This window comes from Cicer arietinum, chromosome 3 (assembly GCF_000331145.2).
Source record: "Cicer arietinum cultivar CDC Frontier isolate Library 1 chromosome 3, Cicar.CDCFrontier_v2.0, whole genome shotgun sequence".
NCBI lineage: Eukaryota > Viridiplantae > Streptophyta > Magnoliopsida > Fabales > Fabaceae > Cicer > Cicer arietinum.
Genome location: NC_021162.2, coordinates 69,895,160 through 69,910,406, shown reverse-complemented (window position 1 = coordinate 69,910,406; position 15,247 = coordinate 69,895,160). Strand labels below are relative to the sequence as shown.

Here is a 15,247-nt window from a genome sequence, read left to right as displayed (position 1 = left end):
CGCTCTTCCCTCAGTGCTTGATAACTTGAAGGTAACATGTCTCTTTCGCTAGGAGTTATCATAGCAATCTGCTTAATGCAATCTTGAAGCGTTCTCAAGGTTCGTGAAAGTTCTGATTTTGCTAGAGTTGCAGCTCTTGAGGGACTTAGAAGAACCTCTACAATGACGAAGCAAGTGAGTCCTATTGTGGCTTCGACCATTCTAGCAACACCAAATTGAATTGGGGGAACATAATAGTTCATCCTACCAAGGATCAATAAGGCCCCTATGACTGCTGAAATCCCCCCAGATTCACCATACATTCTACTATGCCTAAGAAAAGAAGCGAAAATGACCCATGGTATAAGACCTAAGAATCTTAAATTCACAAAACTGCGGAAAATGAAGGCACAAATGATCCCGTAGATTGACCCCATAGCCGTTCCTTGTCCTCGAGCATTTGCAACTGAGAAAGTTGGTTGTCGTCCAGTCACAAAACTTATTGCAATTGTGAGTCCTGACCAAAGTGCATTTTCCTTGTCATACATCAAACCTAAGAATACAGCAAGGCCTAATGACAGAGAGGACTTGAATGCAAAGGTCAAGCTTTGGTTGCTGGGAATCAAGTTCGTCAAAAGCTCTCTGATCTTGTTGTAGCTCCATTGGCAATAACCACTTTTCTGAGATTTTTTCAACACATTGTCAATTTTGTCTGATATAGACAAGTCATCTAGGAGAAGTTGCACACAGTATAAAAAGAATGAGGTTGGGAGATCTCTGTAGGCTATGGAAAGGTATTTGTTGAAAATGTTTTGTTTCGTTGCTCGAGTTGTCTGTGAATCAAAAGGATCAGAGCACTTAGCTTGCTGATCTAGTTTTTGGCTGATCTGTCCTCTGCAATTTAGCAGAACACTTCTGAGCTCCTCATCAATGACACCCACAGGAAAAGACTTGCAACTTGACAGAGCAATGTCCATCCCTCTTATTGGTATATCCAAGTCTTGCAGTTTTTCTTCTGTGTCAATGCAATGGGAGTTGAAAATTATTGATTGAGGTCGTTCCCAATGCATGCCATCCTGTTTGGTTTAAAAAACAAATATTTTAGTTTATTTGCAACTACTAGGAAATTAAATACTGAAGTCACTTCAGTGTTGAATGCCATGATTTAGGCTTTGTTAACTTACCAGTTTAGTTTTGATATTCTGGTGAAGCTTGGTTCCTGTTGTGGAGAGGTACTTAGCTTGAGTTATAAAACCAACAGCAGTGGAGTTGTTTGAGGCAGAGATGGCCTCTATATTGCAATTTAATCTCTCCGATGTATTGTCAGCGTATAATCGGTACAACTTCCTTGCCTGAAATAAAGACAGACAATGTGAAAAGTGTGTTTTTGTCATCTTGGATGAATGAAATCAATAATTACAACAACTTGCATTTTTACATCAATAATTGCTTTAGATTTTTGCCCTATTATATGATATGCTTTTTTTTAGTTCATAGCATCTTGTTGAGGAATAAACAGAGATGCCTTCGGAATCATTTCCTTTTGTTCCCATTATCACATAATAGTCAGTTCACTTCTCATCCATTTTTTGTGTTGTTTTATCCTTTGGTGACATATGTTGAATGCTATTGCTAACTATATGCAGAGGTAAGTGTCAATTAGAGATTAGCATATTTTGGTATTGCTATGTTTTTTCTGATAACTTGCTTTCATAAATTGGTTTGCAATTTTGTTGCAAGATAATGTTCGATTTTTTTTATTTTTTTTTTTAAGAAATTTGAAAACTTCTAATTATTTATTTGATAAGAAATCATTAAATTTCGTCAAATTATCAAAACATTTATAAATTTCCTGGTGAAATATATATTATTTGAAATGCAAAAACAATTGAAAAATCAGGACGAAAGATAGGGAAGAGGATATCTAAACAAGCATGGGTTTCTTCTCTATTCGAATAGTTTTCTTAATGTTGTAAGTTCGTCCAAATTTGTCTGTATCTTCCAAAAACACGTAGTTGCAGACATACACATGGAAACAAGATTGTTGGTACATCATCATTGGAATAAAAAATGAAAATTAAGAGAAAAGCAAAAGAGAGATTATAAGAAATATGATGGTCAATACGATGCCAAAGATAAGAAAAATAGTAAGGGAAATGAAGGTATAGAAGTAAAAATGATGGGAGATAAATGCTATGAAGCATGTATTTCTAAAATTACAAAGTATTCGTATCGGATACTTATTCTCAATATTGGTACTCGTACGATACTCGTGAATACTTTATTTTTACTTATTATTTTATTTTGAGAAAAATTGATGATTTTTTTATATAATAATATACTATTATTTAAGTTTTGGTGTTGGTGTAACGGACACAATTTATTATTTTTAATGTAATTTTTTATATTGTAAATTGAACAATTTAACTCTCTTAATTAAATTATATTAAAAAATTATTTTCTTTTCGCATTCGTACTTTTTTTTATAAATTATGTACCCAAGTACCGGTACTTACTCATACCTATGCATCATAGGATAATTAAATCTAATATGATAACATGATTTTATAAAGTTTTAAAAAAATTCACGCAAAAAGAACTTATGTAATATGTTTGGTAATTAATAGCACAAATATCCGAAATTATATAAAAATTGGGTTTTAATAGTAACATGTGAATATTTTTTTCTTACTTTCCAGTCAAAAGAATAATTTTTTCTTACTAGCATCGAATTAATACTAGAATAGTATGATGTAAAGGTGTCAAACGTGTGTAAAGGATGCTTCGATGAGATCAGGGAAGTAAATTGACGTTAGTTGGCTTGTTTTTCATCAGTTAATTTGTTTCTTATTATAAATTATGATCCTAAATGATGGGCAGAATGAACCAAATGTCTTTCTCTTCATGCACATATAAACAAACACTTGGCGACAAGCCGGCACTGTCATGTGGAAATGTTTTATTGATTATGGGCCACACTCTCTAAAGTGAGAATATCAACTATTGTTATTTTAACTAATACATTATTTGTTTAAAATAAAATGTATCAATTCAGCTTTTGTATTATATATTGTGTTAATGATTATGCATGTAATTAAACTTGTAGATGATTAAGGCATTCATTTTAATGATTAAATAGGTTATAATTTTATATTTCACAAACGTTAAATTGAACCAAGTGACAAATGATATAGTGACATCCTGAACACAGCTTACAACTTTCATGTGTTCTCTTCTAAAAAATATCAAAAGGTGTTGATTTGGACTCCCAATTTGGAATTCCTGGGGTTTTGGAAGTATATATTACCAAATATGTTACTACTGCCACATTTTGAAAGCGTCACAAAAGTTTAAATATCGATCTTAACAAGAGGAAAGTGGTCCACATGACAACATGGATATAAAATTACTCTAGAAAGACCAATCGCAATAATTTTGTTAAGTTTATTAAATTGTTATAATTGACCATCAATTATTTCAAACGACTAAAATCATTACTACATTTTGAATGAAAAACGATTTTTAGATTTAAGTTGTGTTAATGTTGTGTCTTTTTATTCGTGTTTATGTTGTATTTAAGATATAAAAAATAGTTCATAACAATTTTCATATTCTAAATTCAATATCTATCTATCATGGTTTTAAGATTTATTTTTATTTAAAAAAAATAAAATTGAAAGTTACCTCATAATATGCAAGGCGAGGATATGGTAAGAACATGGCCAGAACAGAAGCTAGAGCTCCAAGTGCTGCTGAGCATGCAACATGAATTGAATGTACAGCCACTCCATCTTCCCTATGTATAACTGTGCTCACATATACAATCACAAGTTGTCCAAATGCAATCCTTTTAGTCATCAAGTTTGTCGATTCCGGCAGCGCAACCACAAATGCGCTTGCGGCTAGCGTAAGCGCAGCCGTGCGGTTGCCGCCGAAGTTTTCAGGTTTTATAACCTGAAGACTTATTAGAGAAAGGGTCATAACTTGAATTGTTGCACAAAGAACGTGCCAACAACCTTTAAGTGTGTCACCAAGTGTTGCATCCGACACTATGAGAATTGTTGTCACATAAGAAAATGCTGGGAATCTAATGTAACGTTTTAGAGGTTGAGGGCCATATAAGGAAGTGCAAGCAACTATGGTGCATGCTAAGGTCGTTCTTAGAGCAGAGCCAAGATGAGTTCGCCATATCTCTGACCTTGTTTTAGCAATTGTTGATGTTTTTGACATACTGAATTGAAGGTGAAGATTTTTGGTGCATAAGAATTTGAGTTGGGAGTTTGTTGCTTAAGTAGTGAAAAGTGTGTGTCTCTTTTTCGTTTTATGTATTTTTTGTAATAAATGATGATAGGCCTATCTACTACCAAGGGTGAGAAATAGACAGCAACATTTAACATATTTATATACTATTTCAGAATCACGCATTGAACGGATTAAAAAAACAAGATAAATGAAAGAAATAGAGAGTGATTTTACTCAATCACTTTTATTAATCATTTGTATATTTTTATTATCATAAATATAAATATAAAGTAAAAAATAATATCTCGAGAATAATGCACAATATTTATCACATGGTACAATTGAAAAGAAAAAATAATACACATTAAATAACACATTTATAAAAAAAAAAGTTAGTTATATTAGAAAACTAATAATAACATTTTAAGAGAAAAAAGTTTACGCGTTGTTGCCAAACCTAGAGAATAATATTAAACATTGTACCGTATTTTGTGTTACTTTTTAGGCATGGTAGATTCTTTAGGAATCAGAATTTGTTCTTTAGTAGAAAATAAGTTTTTAGTTGTGGGAAGTACTAATACTTATGCCAAGATAATTAAAAATTGTGTCGGAGAATGTTTAAAATACTACTACAAGTTGTTTGGAACCACCATCAATCGACATTCAATTTATGTTCAAAATATTATCAACACGCAAACAAAAAGTGGCTTAAAAGAATGAGGAGTATGTTTAAACACATGTATACATTTTACGGTTGAAAATTTTAACAATTTGTAACTCTAATACAATTTCAATCAATATCGTCAATGTGGCCAAGCAGCATGGGAATCCTACTGCACTTGTCAAAATGGCATTAATATGATATAATTAATGTGTAAATCTCCAAAATTTATAATCCATTGAACCAAAAAGTCATAAATGATGGAATTGATGTGAAAATGTATTCACCTTTACAAAAGCAATGTAAGTCCTTGTCTCAAACCACTTTGATAGGGCCTTTAGAAGTGATTAATAACTTAGACGGTGAAATTAAATTGGAACATGATATATATAGATACAAATCTGAATACAAATTAAGTAGATCTTTGTTTTATTTTTGGATAAAATAAAATTGATTTTAAAAGTGATTCTATCACAAAAAAAAAAAAAACAATATTTAACATGTTTGAATTTTTTACTGAGTTTTTTTTTCCACTAACTCTTATTTGAATTTTTTTTTTACTAAACTACTCCATTTTTAAAATTATATACTAAAATATTTTTTTTCTTAGTTACAATTCACCTTTGCAAATGACAACTTTCTTAAAGAAGTTCGAGTTTGCAAAATCGACTTCCTTAAAGAAATTTTTTTCTTTCAAATTAATAAATTGTCCAAATAAAAATTAATATCAATTATTTTTTTAAAAAAATAAATGTAAAAAATTTTGAAAGAAAAACAATTTTGACAAATTTTTTATTTATTTTTTTCCGATAAAATTAGATAAAAAAAAATTCAAAAAAAAAGTTTCAATTTTTTTAAGAAAATATTGTTTTCGTTTTTTTTTTAAAAAAACTTCAATAATTCCTATATTTTTTCTTTTTTAAAAAATAAATTTTAAAATTTTTATAATTTAATTTATTAATATCATCTAATTAATCATATTTTTACGTACCCTTATCCAAATGATAAGTCTCCACTCTAACACAAACTAAAAATTAAAAGTAACACAGGAGGATGTGAAAAATGATTTTATCTTACGGTTGTGATTGTGTTTTTAGGTAAGCGATAAATCACTTAAAATATATTTTTGTGGTAAATGATAACTTAGCTGGCCAACGTGGAATTAGTCCAACTACTCTTACAGCACAAAATGTACAGCTTCCTTATGTTTGGTGTGGAATCCAAATTGGAAACAAATGTGTGAGCCACAAACCCAACAATTTGCTGATCATTAGATTATAGCAATTGATCACTCAGAACCTATCTTGACTTTCAAGACCTACCCTTTATTTATTTTATTTATTTTTTGTTCAAGATCTACTATTTATATATTTGTATATTATTATTATTATCATTATTATTATTACATGTCATGTTATAATTCTCTAGAGCATTTTTCATTTTATTATTGTTGTTGTTATTTTTTCCCCTAAAAAATTAGTATTTTATTCATTTAAATTGATAAAAATTACATCTATAAAGAATAACACAATTCAAAATTGTTAAAACTAAAAAAGAAAATTATAAATAAACTCACAAGATTCTAATTATTAGCATAGATAAATCTGACTCTGTTTATAGAAAATGATTATTTTAGAGGAATTGGAAAAAGATAGAGAAGGACGGAATTGGAAAAGATTACAAAAAGAAATTCAAATGGAATTTAGTTTCTATGATTGAGAAGACTGTTTGAAAACTAGTGACACACTCAATCCAATGTAAAGTATATTAATGCATGATTTAGACAACAAAATTTACGTGGATCGGCTAAAATAATAATGTCCAACCTGATGACACAGAAATTTGCATTCCTCATATCTCTATATATCCTTAAAGTTAATGTCAATGTATACATCTCTAAATTATTAATGGTAGATATAGTTCCCTCTAACCCTGGGTACTGGGTTTTCACACAACTCCACCAGAGAGACATTAAAATTAACATTAATAAAATATATGTGACAAAAACAAAAATGATACATCAAAATTAAATGAGGAAATGGTGAGTGGGTTCTAGGAGGGACTAGCATTTGAAAGAAAGAAGAAAACAAACGGTGCAAGTAGTAGCCCTTTTCAATTTTGATAATCCTCATCAAGCGACACTTAACATGTTGTGCACCATAAATTGTAGGTTTAATCGTAACAATGTGGTTGTTGAGATATTATTCTGAGTGGTCATTAGTCATTCAATAAGTTTGGGTTTGGAAGATCAATGGATCAGGATCCTCTTAGGGATTTTAGCTAAGGAAAGAGAAGATAAATAGATATTTTATTCAATGGACACTTTATGGTCAAAACTTAAAAATATAGTTGAGCTTAAAGTTCCAAGAGGAACTACAAGTCACATGTTTCAGCATTACAATTACAAGATAATTTGATATTATTTCATGACTTAAAATCTTAAAGTAATTGTTATATGAATAATTTTTTTTATAAATCTAACATTTAAGTAATTCTAAATTGATAAAAGATTTAATCACTCACATTTGAACTCAATAATTTCTCTCACAAACAAAAACACGTATATTTCAAATCATCATAATCAATTAATATAGTTAATTTAATGTATCAGCACGATTAGAAACAAATTTTTTTATCTATTTTTATATTTTGAATTTATCTTTAATTTCTTAATTGAAAATTTAATAGTTGATCTTAACCATTATAACTTCAATAATCCGTATATCTTTTTTGGGTTATCTATTTTAATTATGGTCTGTCTCGTTGGCTATAAGCTTTGACTAACGTCTCTCTCGTTAGAACTTTGTCCAAGTTAGCATTTTCTATTTTTATATTAGATTTAATTGGCAATATCTCTTTACCTAGACTTATTTAACATGGATAATTATTTCCCTTTCTTATTAAATCAAATAAATATATATAATTTATAAGGTTGTTATATGTGTTGGATTAATTAGGTACTGGGTGACTTTATATATATATATATATATATTAGCTAGTGTTAAATCCTTTATTTTATGATAATTGATGATTTGTGATGAATGTATGAATGTTTATTATGTGTTTGTCGATGAATAGTGATGTAGTAGAATCAGTGCAACTTCTTTATAAAATTAATGGATTAGATTGAGTAAAACTTATAGGTTAATCGATTGGATAAAATAGATTAATCGATTAGGTGATTAAAAATTCAAAAAATTCTTGATAATTTTGATGGTTAATGAATTAAATAATGAATAAAATGATAATTAGTGAATTAGTAAGGTCATTAATAAATTAGGTTGATAATTAATAGATTATAATAACTATTAGTAAAAGACAGAAAAAAGAATAATTATTAGTAGATTGGGTTATAAATAAAATTCATGCAAATCATAATTTATAAAATAAATTTCACAAACAAATACATTCTTTTGACAAAAATAATCTATAAAATAAATAAATAAATAAGTGCACAAACAGTGAAAAGAAAAGGGAACGTGCTGTTTCTTCACAAGGCCCGTAGCAAACTAGCAACATATAAATGAAGCCCAATACTTTTGACTTTCAAAACAATAGCCTTAAATCTGTTTATCACTTGTTAACATATCATACAAGGGAAAATGCATTTAACTCACTCGTCATCTTTTTAAAATGACATTCAGGTTCATTTAGTTTTTAAAACAGACTTATCCTCCTCTCTATCCATTGAAAATTTTATATATAATATTTTTTTCCGTCACACTTGCATATCTATATCTATTTGTGGTTTATAGCATACACATTTTGATCTATGTTATTAAACATAATCATACATTTTAAATTGTAAAAATTAGATGTATGATTATATTTTTATAAATCAAAGTGAAAACTTTAATCGTATTATATTGTAAATAACATAAATAAATGTAAGTGTGGTAAAAAAGAAAAAGTTCGATGGAGCTTTTTAGTGAGTATAAAATATGTGAGTATTTTTTTAAAAGTATAAGGAACGTATGCATCATTTAAAGAGAACTAAGAAATAAATATATTTTCTCAATTATATAAAGGTTTATTAATATTGACAATTTTTTCTCTAATGTTTTTTGCCAGCTCGATATTTTTCGTGTTAGTTTCTTAAAAAATGTGATATTGGGGCAAAATTTAGAAAATAGAGGGAAAAAAACTTCAATCTTCAAATGGAGAAACTAATTTATGGAGAAACTAATTTTAGATAATTTTTTTGTTTTACTATTTTATGCAATAATATCGTATTATTGGTGATCTAAATTAAAATTAATAAATTCTTATTTAAAATTAACGGTATAATAAATGACCTATTTGCAAAAAATAGTTATCCTAAAATATTTGACTTTTTTATTTTTAATATGGTGTTAATTTTAATGTTGCAATTGTATTGTATAATCAATATTACATGCAATACTCTTTATTCAATATATTATACTTTATATGCATTGTAATGGTCAATTCACCTATATTTCTTTGAATGTTAATGAAATATTCAAATAGGTCTATTATTGTGAGATAAAATGATAATTATTTTAACAGGGATTTAGTAAATATATTGACAACTCATAAACATTAAAAAAAAAATACCCTTGTTTTAAAAGTAAAACATACAAAAATAAATAAATTTTGTGTGATACATTTGAATTTGAATTTGAATTTGACTCAATTACTACTGTACGTATTGAAATTAAAATTTAAAAATTAAAAAGTAAATATAGTAATTTTATACAATATACAAATATTTGTTTCGAACACATGATCATGTGCAAGATTGTGAAGTAATTTATATTATTTTTAATTTCTTTAGTGAAGTTAAGAAAATTAATTTTTTAAATGATTTATATGTTGGAAACTAAAATTTATTTACTCGGATTTAAAAAAATGAGTTGTATTAAAAAAGAGAAATAAAAAATTACATTCTATAATTTTAAACTAACACAAAAAAATTTTTTCTTTTAAATTCTTTGAAAATAATTTTTAAATTATTTATTGCAAAAGCAATTATATTTTAATCCATAACAAAAAGACTATTTTTCATGTTTAGATCAGATTTTATTCATTATTATTATTATTTGAGAATATTATTATTATTATTATTAAAATTAACAGACATACAAAATGAATTAAAAATAATAAACATTACAAATGAATAAAATATTTCAAATAAAAACAATAAAATTGGGGCCATGGGGGGTTGGCGTGGAAAGAAACAAAAGTTGAGACATAAGAATCTGAAAAAGTATTGGTTATCTAAAATAAATTCAGGCCCACTACAGGCCCAAGGTGCAGGAAAAGTAACACATCTCAAACGCGTAAGTTGTTTATGGCTTTTATGCTACCGAATCAAATCAAATCAAATCCAATGGCTCCCGTTGTGTAGAGTAACGGAACATTCTAGAAGAAGTTCAAACCCTAACTATTTAAACTAACTCCCACTACGTCTCTCCTTCCACATTGAATCACAGTGTTGGTGCTGTGATTTTGCATCCTCTTACCTCTTAAACCTTTTTCGCTACGTGTGAAATCCATTATGGCCGGAAAAGGAGAGGGACCAGCTATCGGAATCGATCTCGGAACCACTTACTCTTGCGTCGGTGTTTGGCAACATGATCGAGTTGAAATTATTGCCAACGATCAAGGTAACAGAACCACCCCGTCTTATGTCGGTTTTACTGACTCCGAGCGTCTCATCGGTGACGCCGCAAAGAATCAAGTCGCCATGAACCCTATCAACACCGTTTTTGGTTAGTTTTGCCCTTTGTTCTCGATCTATCAATTAGAATGCGTATATTGCCTTGTTGATTAATTTTTTGTTAAGACTATTGTTTGTAGCATTAATAATACACAGTAGCGGTAGCATTAACAATATTTAACGGTTACTATAGATTTTGTCACATGTACATGATAATGCACTTGTGGGTACTTAAGAGTATATAATTTTACCGTTCATGACACATCTTTATGAATCGTTTTCAGTTTCTTATACTGTTCATTGTTTGGATGTATGTTCTATCCTGTATATGGTGCGAAACTTGAGTTGCCGTAACACATGAGTTTATAATTTTCCTGTTTGTGAGAAGTCTTTCTGATTGCCATGATTCAATATGGTTGGATGTATGTTTATTGCTGTGTGATGTGTCATATTTATCTTAAATTAAATTATATATGTGAAACATTAGTTGATATGACATGAATTTATAACTGCGCTGTTTACAAAAACTGTTTCTGAGAGGCTTTGCTTCAATGATATTTGTTGACATGTTTGGGTGTATGTTTTAAGCGACATGATGTGTCAGGAACACCTTAAATTATACTAATTTGATTTAATAATATGTAATCTCACTATGATATGTTCGAATGTATGCTATATGCTGCCTGATATGTCAGATTTATCTTGAAACTGTTCGGTAATGTGAAACATGAGTTGATATGACACATGAATTTTTTTAACTGTTTACACTTGAATCTTGATGATATATTTTGTACTGCATGATGTGCCAGAATCATCTTAAATTGTGTTGTATTGATAATTTGAAATATAAGATGGGAAGCCTGTGATATTAAGATTATTTTCTGTTTCACAGATGCTAAGAGGTTGATTGGTCGTAGATTCAGCGATGCTTCTGTTCAGAGTGATATGAAATTGTGGCCATTTAAGATCATTTCTGGCCCTGCTGAGAAGCCCATGATAGGTGTGAACTACAAGGGTGAAGATAAGCAATTTGCTGCAGAAGAGATCTCTTCCATGGTACTTATGAAGATGCGTGAGATTGCTGAGGCCTACCTTGGCACTGCTATTAAGAATGCTGTTGTTACTGTCCCTGCTTACTTCAACGATTCTCAGCGTCAAGCTACCAAGGATGCTGGTGTCATTGCCGGTCTTAACGTGATGCGAATCATTAATGAGCCCACTGCTGCTGCCATTGCTTATGGTCTTGATAAGAAGGCCACCAGTGTTGGTGAGAAGAATGTCTTGATTTTTGACCTTGGTGGTGGTACTTTTGATGTCTCTTTGCTTACTATTGAAGAGGGTATCTTTGAGGTGAAAGCCACTGCCGGAGACACCCATCTTGGAGGTGAGGATTTTGATAATAGGATGGTTAACCACTTTGTTCAAGAGTTTAAGAGAAAGAACAAGAAAGACATTAGTGGCAACCCCAGAGCACTCAGGAGGTTGAGGACTGCTTGTGAGAGGGCGAAGAGAACTCTTTCATCAACTGCCCAGACCACCATTGAAATTGACTCTCTCTATGAGGGAATTGATTTCTATTCCCCTATTACACGTGCCAGGTTTGAGGAGCTCAACATGGATCTCTTTAGGAAATGTATGGAGCCAGTTGAGAAATGTTTGAGAGATGCTAAAATGGACAAAAAAAGTGTCCATGATGTTGTCCTTGTAGGTGGTTCAACCAGAATTCCAAAGGTTCAACAACTTCTCCAGGATTTCTTTAATGGAAAAGAGCTATGCAAGAGCATTAATCCTGATGAGGCTGTTGCTTATGGTGCTGCTGTTCAGGCTGCAATCTTGAGCGGTGAGGGCAATGAGAAGGTTCAGGATCTTCTCCTTCTCGATGTCACTCCTCTGTCTCTTGGATTGGAGACTGCTGGTGGTGTGATGACTGTCCTTATCCAGAGGAATACCACAATTCCAACAAAGAAAGAACAAGTTTTCTCAACCTATTCTGACAACCAGCCCGGTGTCTTGATCCAGGTCTTTGAAGGAGAGAGGACAAGGACTAGAGATAACAATTTGTTGGGCAAGTTTGAACTTTCTGGCATTCCTCCAGCTCCCAGAGGTGTTCCCCAGATCACCGTCTGCTTTGACATTGATGCCAATGGTATTTTGAATGTCTCTGCTGAAGACAAAACTACTGGGCAGAAGAATAAGATCACCATCACCAATGACAAGGGTAGATTGTCAAAGGAAGATATTGAAAAGATGGTTCAAGAGGCCGAGAAGTACAAATCTGAAGATGAAGAGCATAAGAAGAAGGTTGAGGCCAAAAATGCATTGGAAAACTATGCATACAACATGAGGAATACCATTAAGGATGACAAGATTGCAGGTAAACTTGATTCAGCTGACAAGAAGAAAATCGAGGACTCCATTGAGCAGGCTATCCAATGGCTAGACAGCAACCAACTTGCAGAGGCAGATGAGTTTGAGGACAAGATGAAGGAACTTGAAAGTGTCTGCAACCCTATCATTGCCAAGATGTACCAAGGGGGTGCAGGTCCTGACATGGGTGGTGCAGCAGCTGATGAAGAGTACCCTCCTTCCGGTGGAAGCGGTGCTGGCCCCAAGATAAATTTTTATGGCCATAAAGAGATGTTGGTAGGCTCTGGTCAGTCTTGACCAAATACCAAATTATATGATAAACAAATATTCCATCTTTTGAATATTATGAGTTCTATTGATTGTACTGATTTTCTTCATTCTTGGCAGTCTTCTCTTGAGTTTTAATGATCCTATATTCTTCAGATATTTCTATTGATTTCATCAATTTAATATGCAGTTTTGATTCTTGCAAAACAGACTGAAGAATGATGGTAATCTGTTGCATAACGATTGTTAAACATTCTGGAAAGTGTTTGATCATTCTGGAGATTGATAATTGATCTGGATATTTTAAACTTGATCATTCTGGACGTTTTCTTGATCGTTCTTGAGGGTGTTGTGATGTCTTACATATCTCAAGATCGTTCAACGTTCTTGGCAGTCAGTCTAGAAAAAAGATCAATCTTGTGTTGATCTTGCCTGATTCATGATATTTTACTTTTGTGATTTGAATTGTTTCTTTGATTGGAATTGATCATATTTGTTCCTTGGACAGTACTGATAATATTAGTGTTAATTTCATAAGCAGTATCTTCTTCTAATCAGTGGAGATTGATTGTTCTGTAAGCTGACTTGATCATTCTTGGTTATGGAGAAATTCTTCGTTTTCCAGATTTTGTCAAGAATGTTATTCGTTCTTGACTACCTTTTTATGTTAATTTCTTTGTTTTGCTTAAATCCTATTTTTAATTTAATACACTCAAAAGTACAAGTTAAATCAACATAACATCTAGAATCATAATTATCGTTCTTAATTAACCTATGTTTATTTTCATCAAAAATTAAATTGAGAATTTGTCTTAACAAGATTTTCTTCAGGGTGTACTAGACGTAGGTGATTGAGGGGATATCAAATGATGTCATGTTGTAGGATCGAAGACGGATTTTCTTCAGGGCATAAAGAAAGATATATCTTGGTGTTATCTTGTAAGATTCGAAGTGATATTAATCTTGAAAGAAATAGTTAATATTGCATCTTGAAGGATGTTTCAAGATATCTGGTTCAATGTGGTTAGAGAATAAATAATTGGTGTACGTATGTCATAACATTGATAATAAAGGAAAAAATTTTCATTACTGAATGTAGATTGAATATACTCAACCTACAAGAGCGAAATTAGAATAACTAATATAAAAATTATTGTGTGTTTTTCTTTTACCTTTACCTCATTAATGCATATTTTTACTTTCATCGTAATTTTCATATCTTATTGATTGACAACACAAAAATTTGTTTTCTAGTCTCTCGATGATATAAAATTAGTAACATTGAAAGTTCTATTTTGAGACAATGTTACAATTTTAGCCTCCATATTTTAAAATTCCAAAAAATTAGCATATTTATTTTCCAATTTTCAGATTTTTTTTTCACAACCCACATTTGGACTTTATTTTTGCTGACATGTCTTCTTAATTGATAATGTAAAATTATATTTTATGAATTTAAATCAACATTAATATGTCATAAAATATAATTCTTCGTTGTTAATTAAGAAGACATATAAGAAAAATTATGATGGTAGAAAATAATTTTTAGAAATGTAAAATAGGAGGAGTAAATTCTCAAATTTTTAAATGAGAGAACTAAAAAATGTGATTCAATTTAAATAAGAAAAAAATATTTAAATTTGTCATAAAATATAATTGATGTATTACAATGTTCTTCGGATTTTTATGGAAAATATATTTTTGACAAATACACTACCGTTTGCTTTTGCTAAAGATACAGTATTTTTTTTAAATATTACTATATTCAAAATATAGGAACTCTTTGAGAAAATCACGTAATTTAAAAAAAAAATCGTAATATTACATTTATTGACATTTTTTATTTTTGGTTTTACTAGCTAATTAACACTTGCATGCTAACAACCATAAATTTAAGTTATTTAAACACACACAAATTAAAAGTATAAAGAGGAGACAATAATTTTATTATTATTGGAAAAATTAAAGTGTATATTTTGTAGGTGTGCTTAAATAATTTCAATTTGTACTTGTAACCGCTTAACAATTACTTTGGTTTTATATGATTACAC

The 15,247-nt window shown here is 30.2% G+C and overlaps 2 protein-coding genes across 2 annotated transcripts in view; one reads left to right on the top strand and one right to left on the bottom strand.

The window, feature by feature from the left end:
• LOC101495526 (uncharacterized) overlaps window positions 1–4,311 on the bottom strand; it is a 5,409-nt gene extending 1,098 nt beyond the window's left edge. The window contains 3 exon segments of the mRNA XM_073366524.1: window positions 1–1,055; window positions 1,164–1,331; window positions 3,664–4,311. Coding sequence (XP_073222625.1) covers window positions 1–1,055; window positions 1,164–1,331; window positions 3,664–4,209 — 1,769 coding nt within the window. The 5' untranslated portion in view covers window positions 4,210–4,311.
• A 5,945-nt stretch (window positions 4,312–10,256) lies between these two features.
• LOC101502845 (heat shock cognate 70 kDa protein 2-like) lies at window positions 10,257–13,241 on the top strand. The gene is made up of 2 exons (XM_027332874.2): window positions 10,257–10,614; window positions 11,455–13,241. The coding sequence occupies exons 1-2, from the start codon at window positions 10,401–10,403 to the stop codon at window positions 13,224–13,226; spliced, it is 1,986 nt and encodes a 661-aa protein (XP_027188675.2). The 5' UTR covers window positions 10,257–10,400; the 3' UTR covers window positions 13,227–13,241.
• Window positions 13,242–15,247: the final 2,006 nt, after the last annotated feature.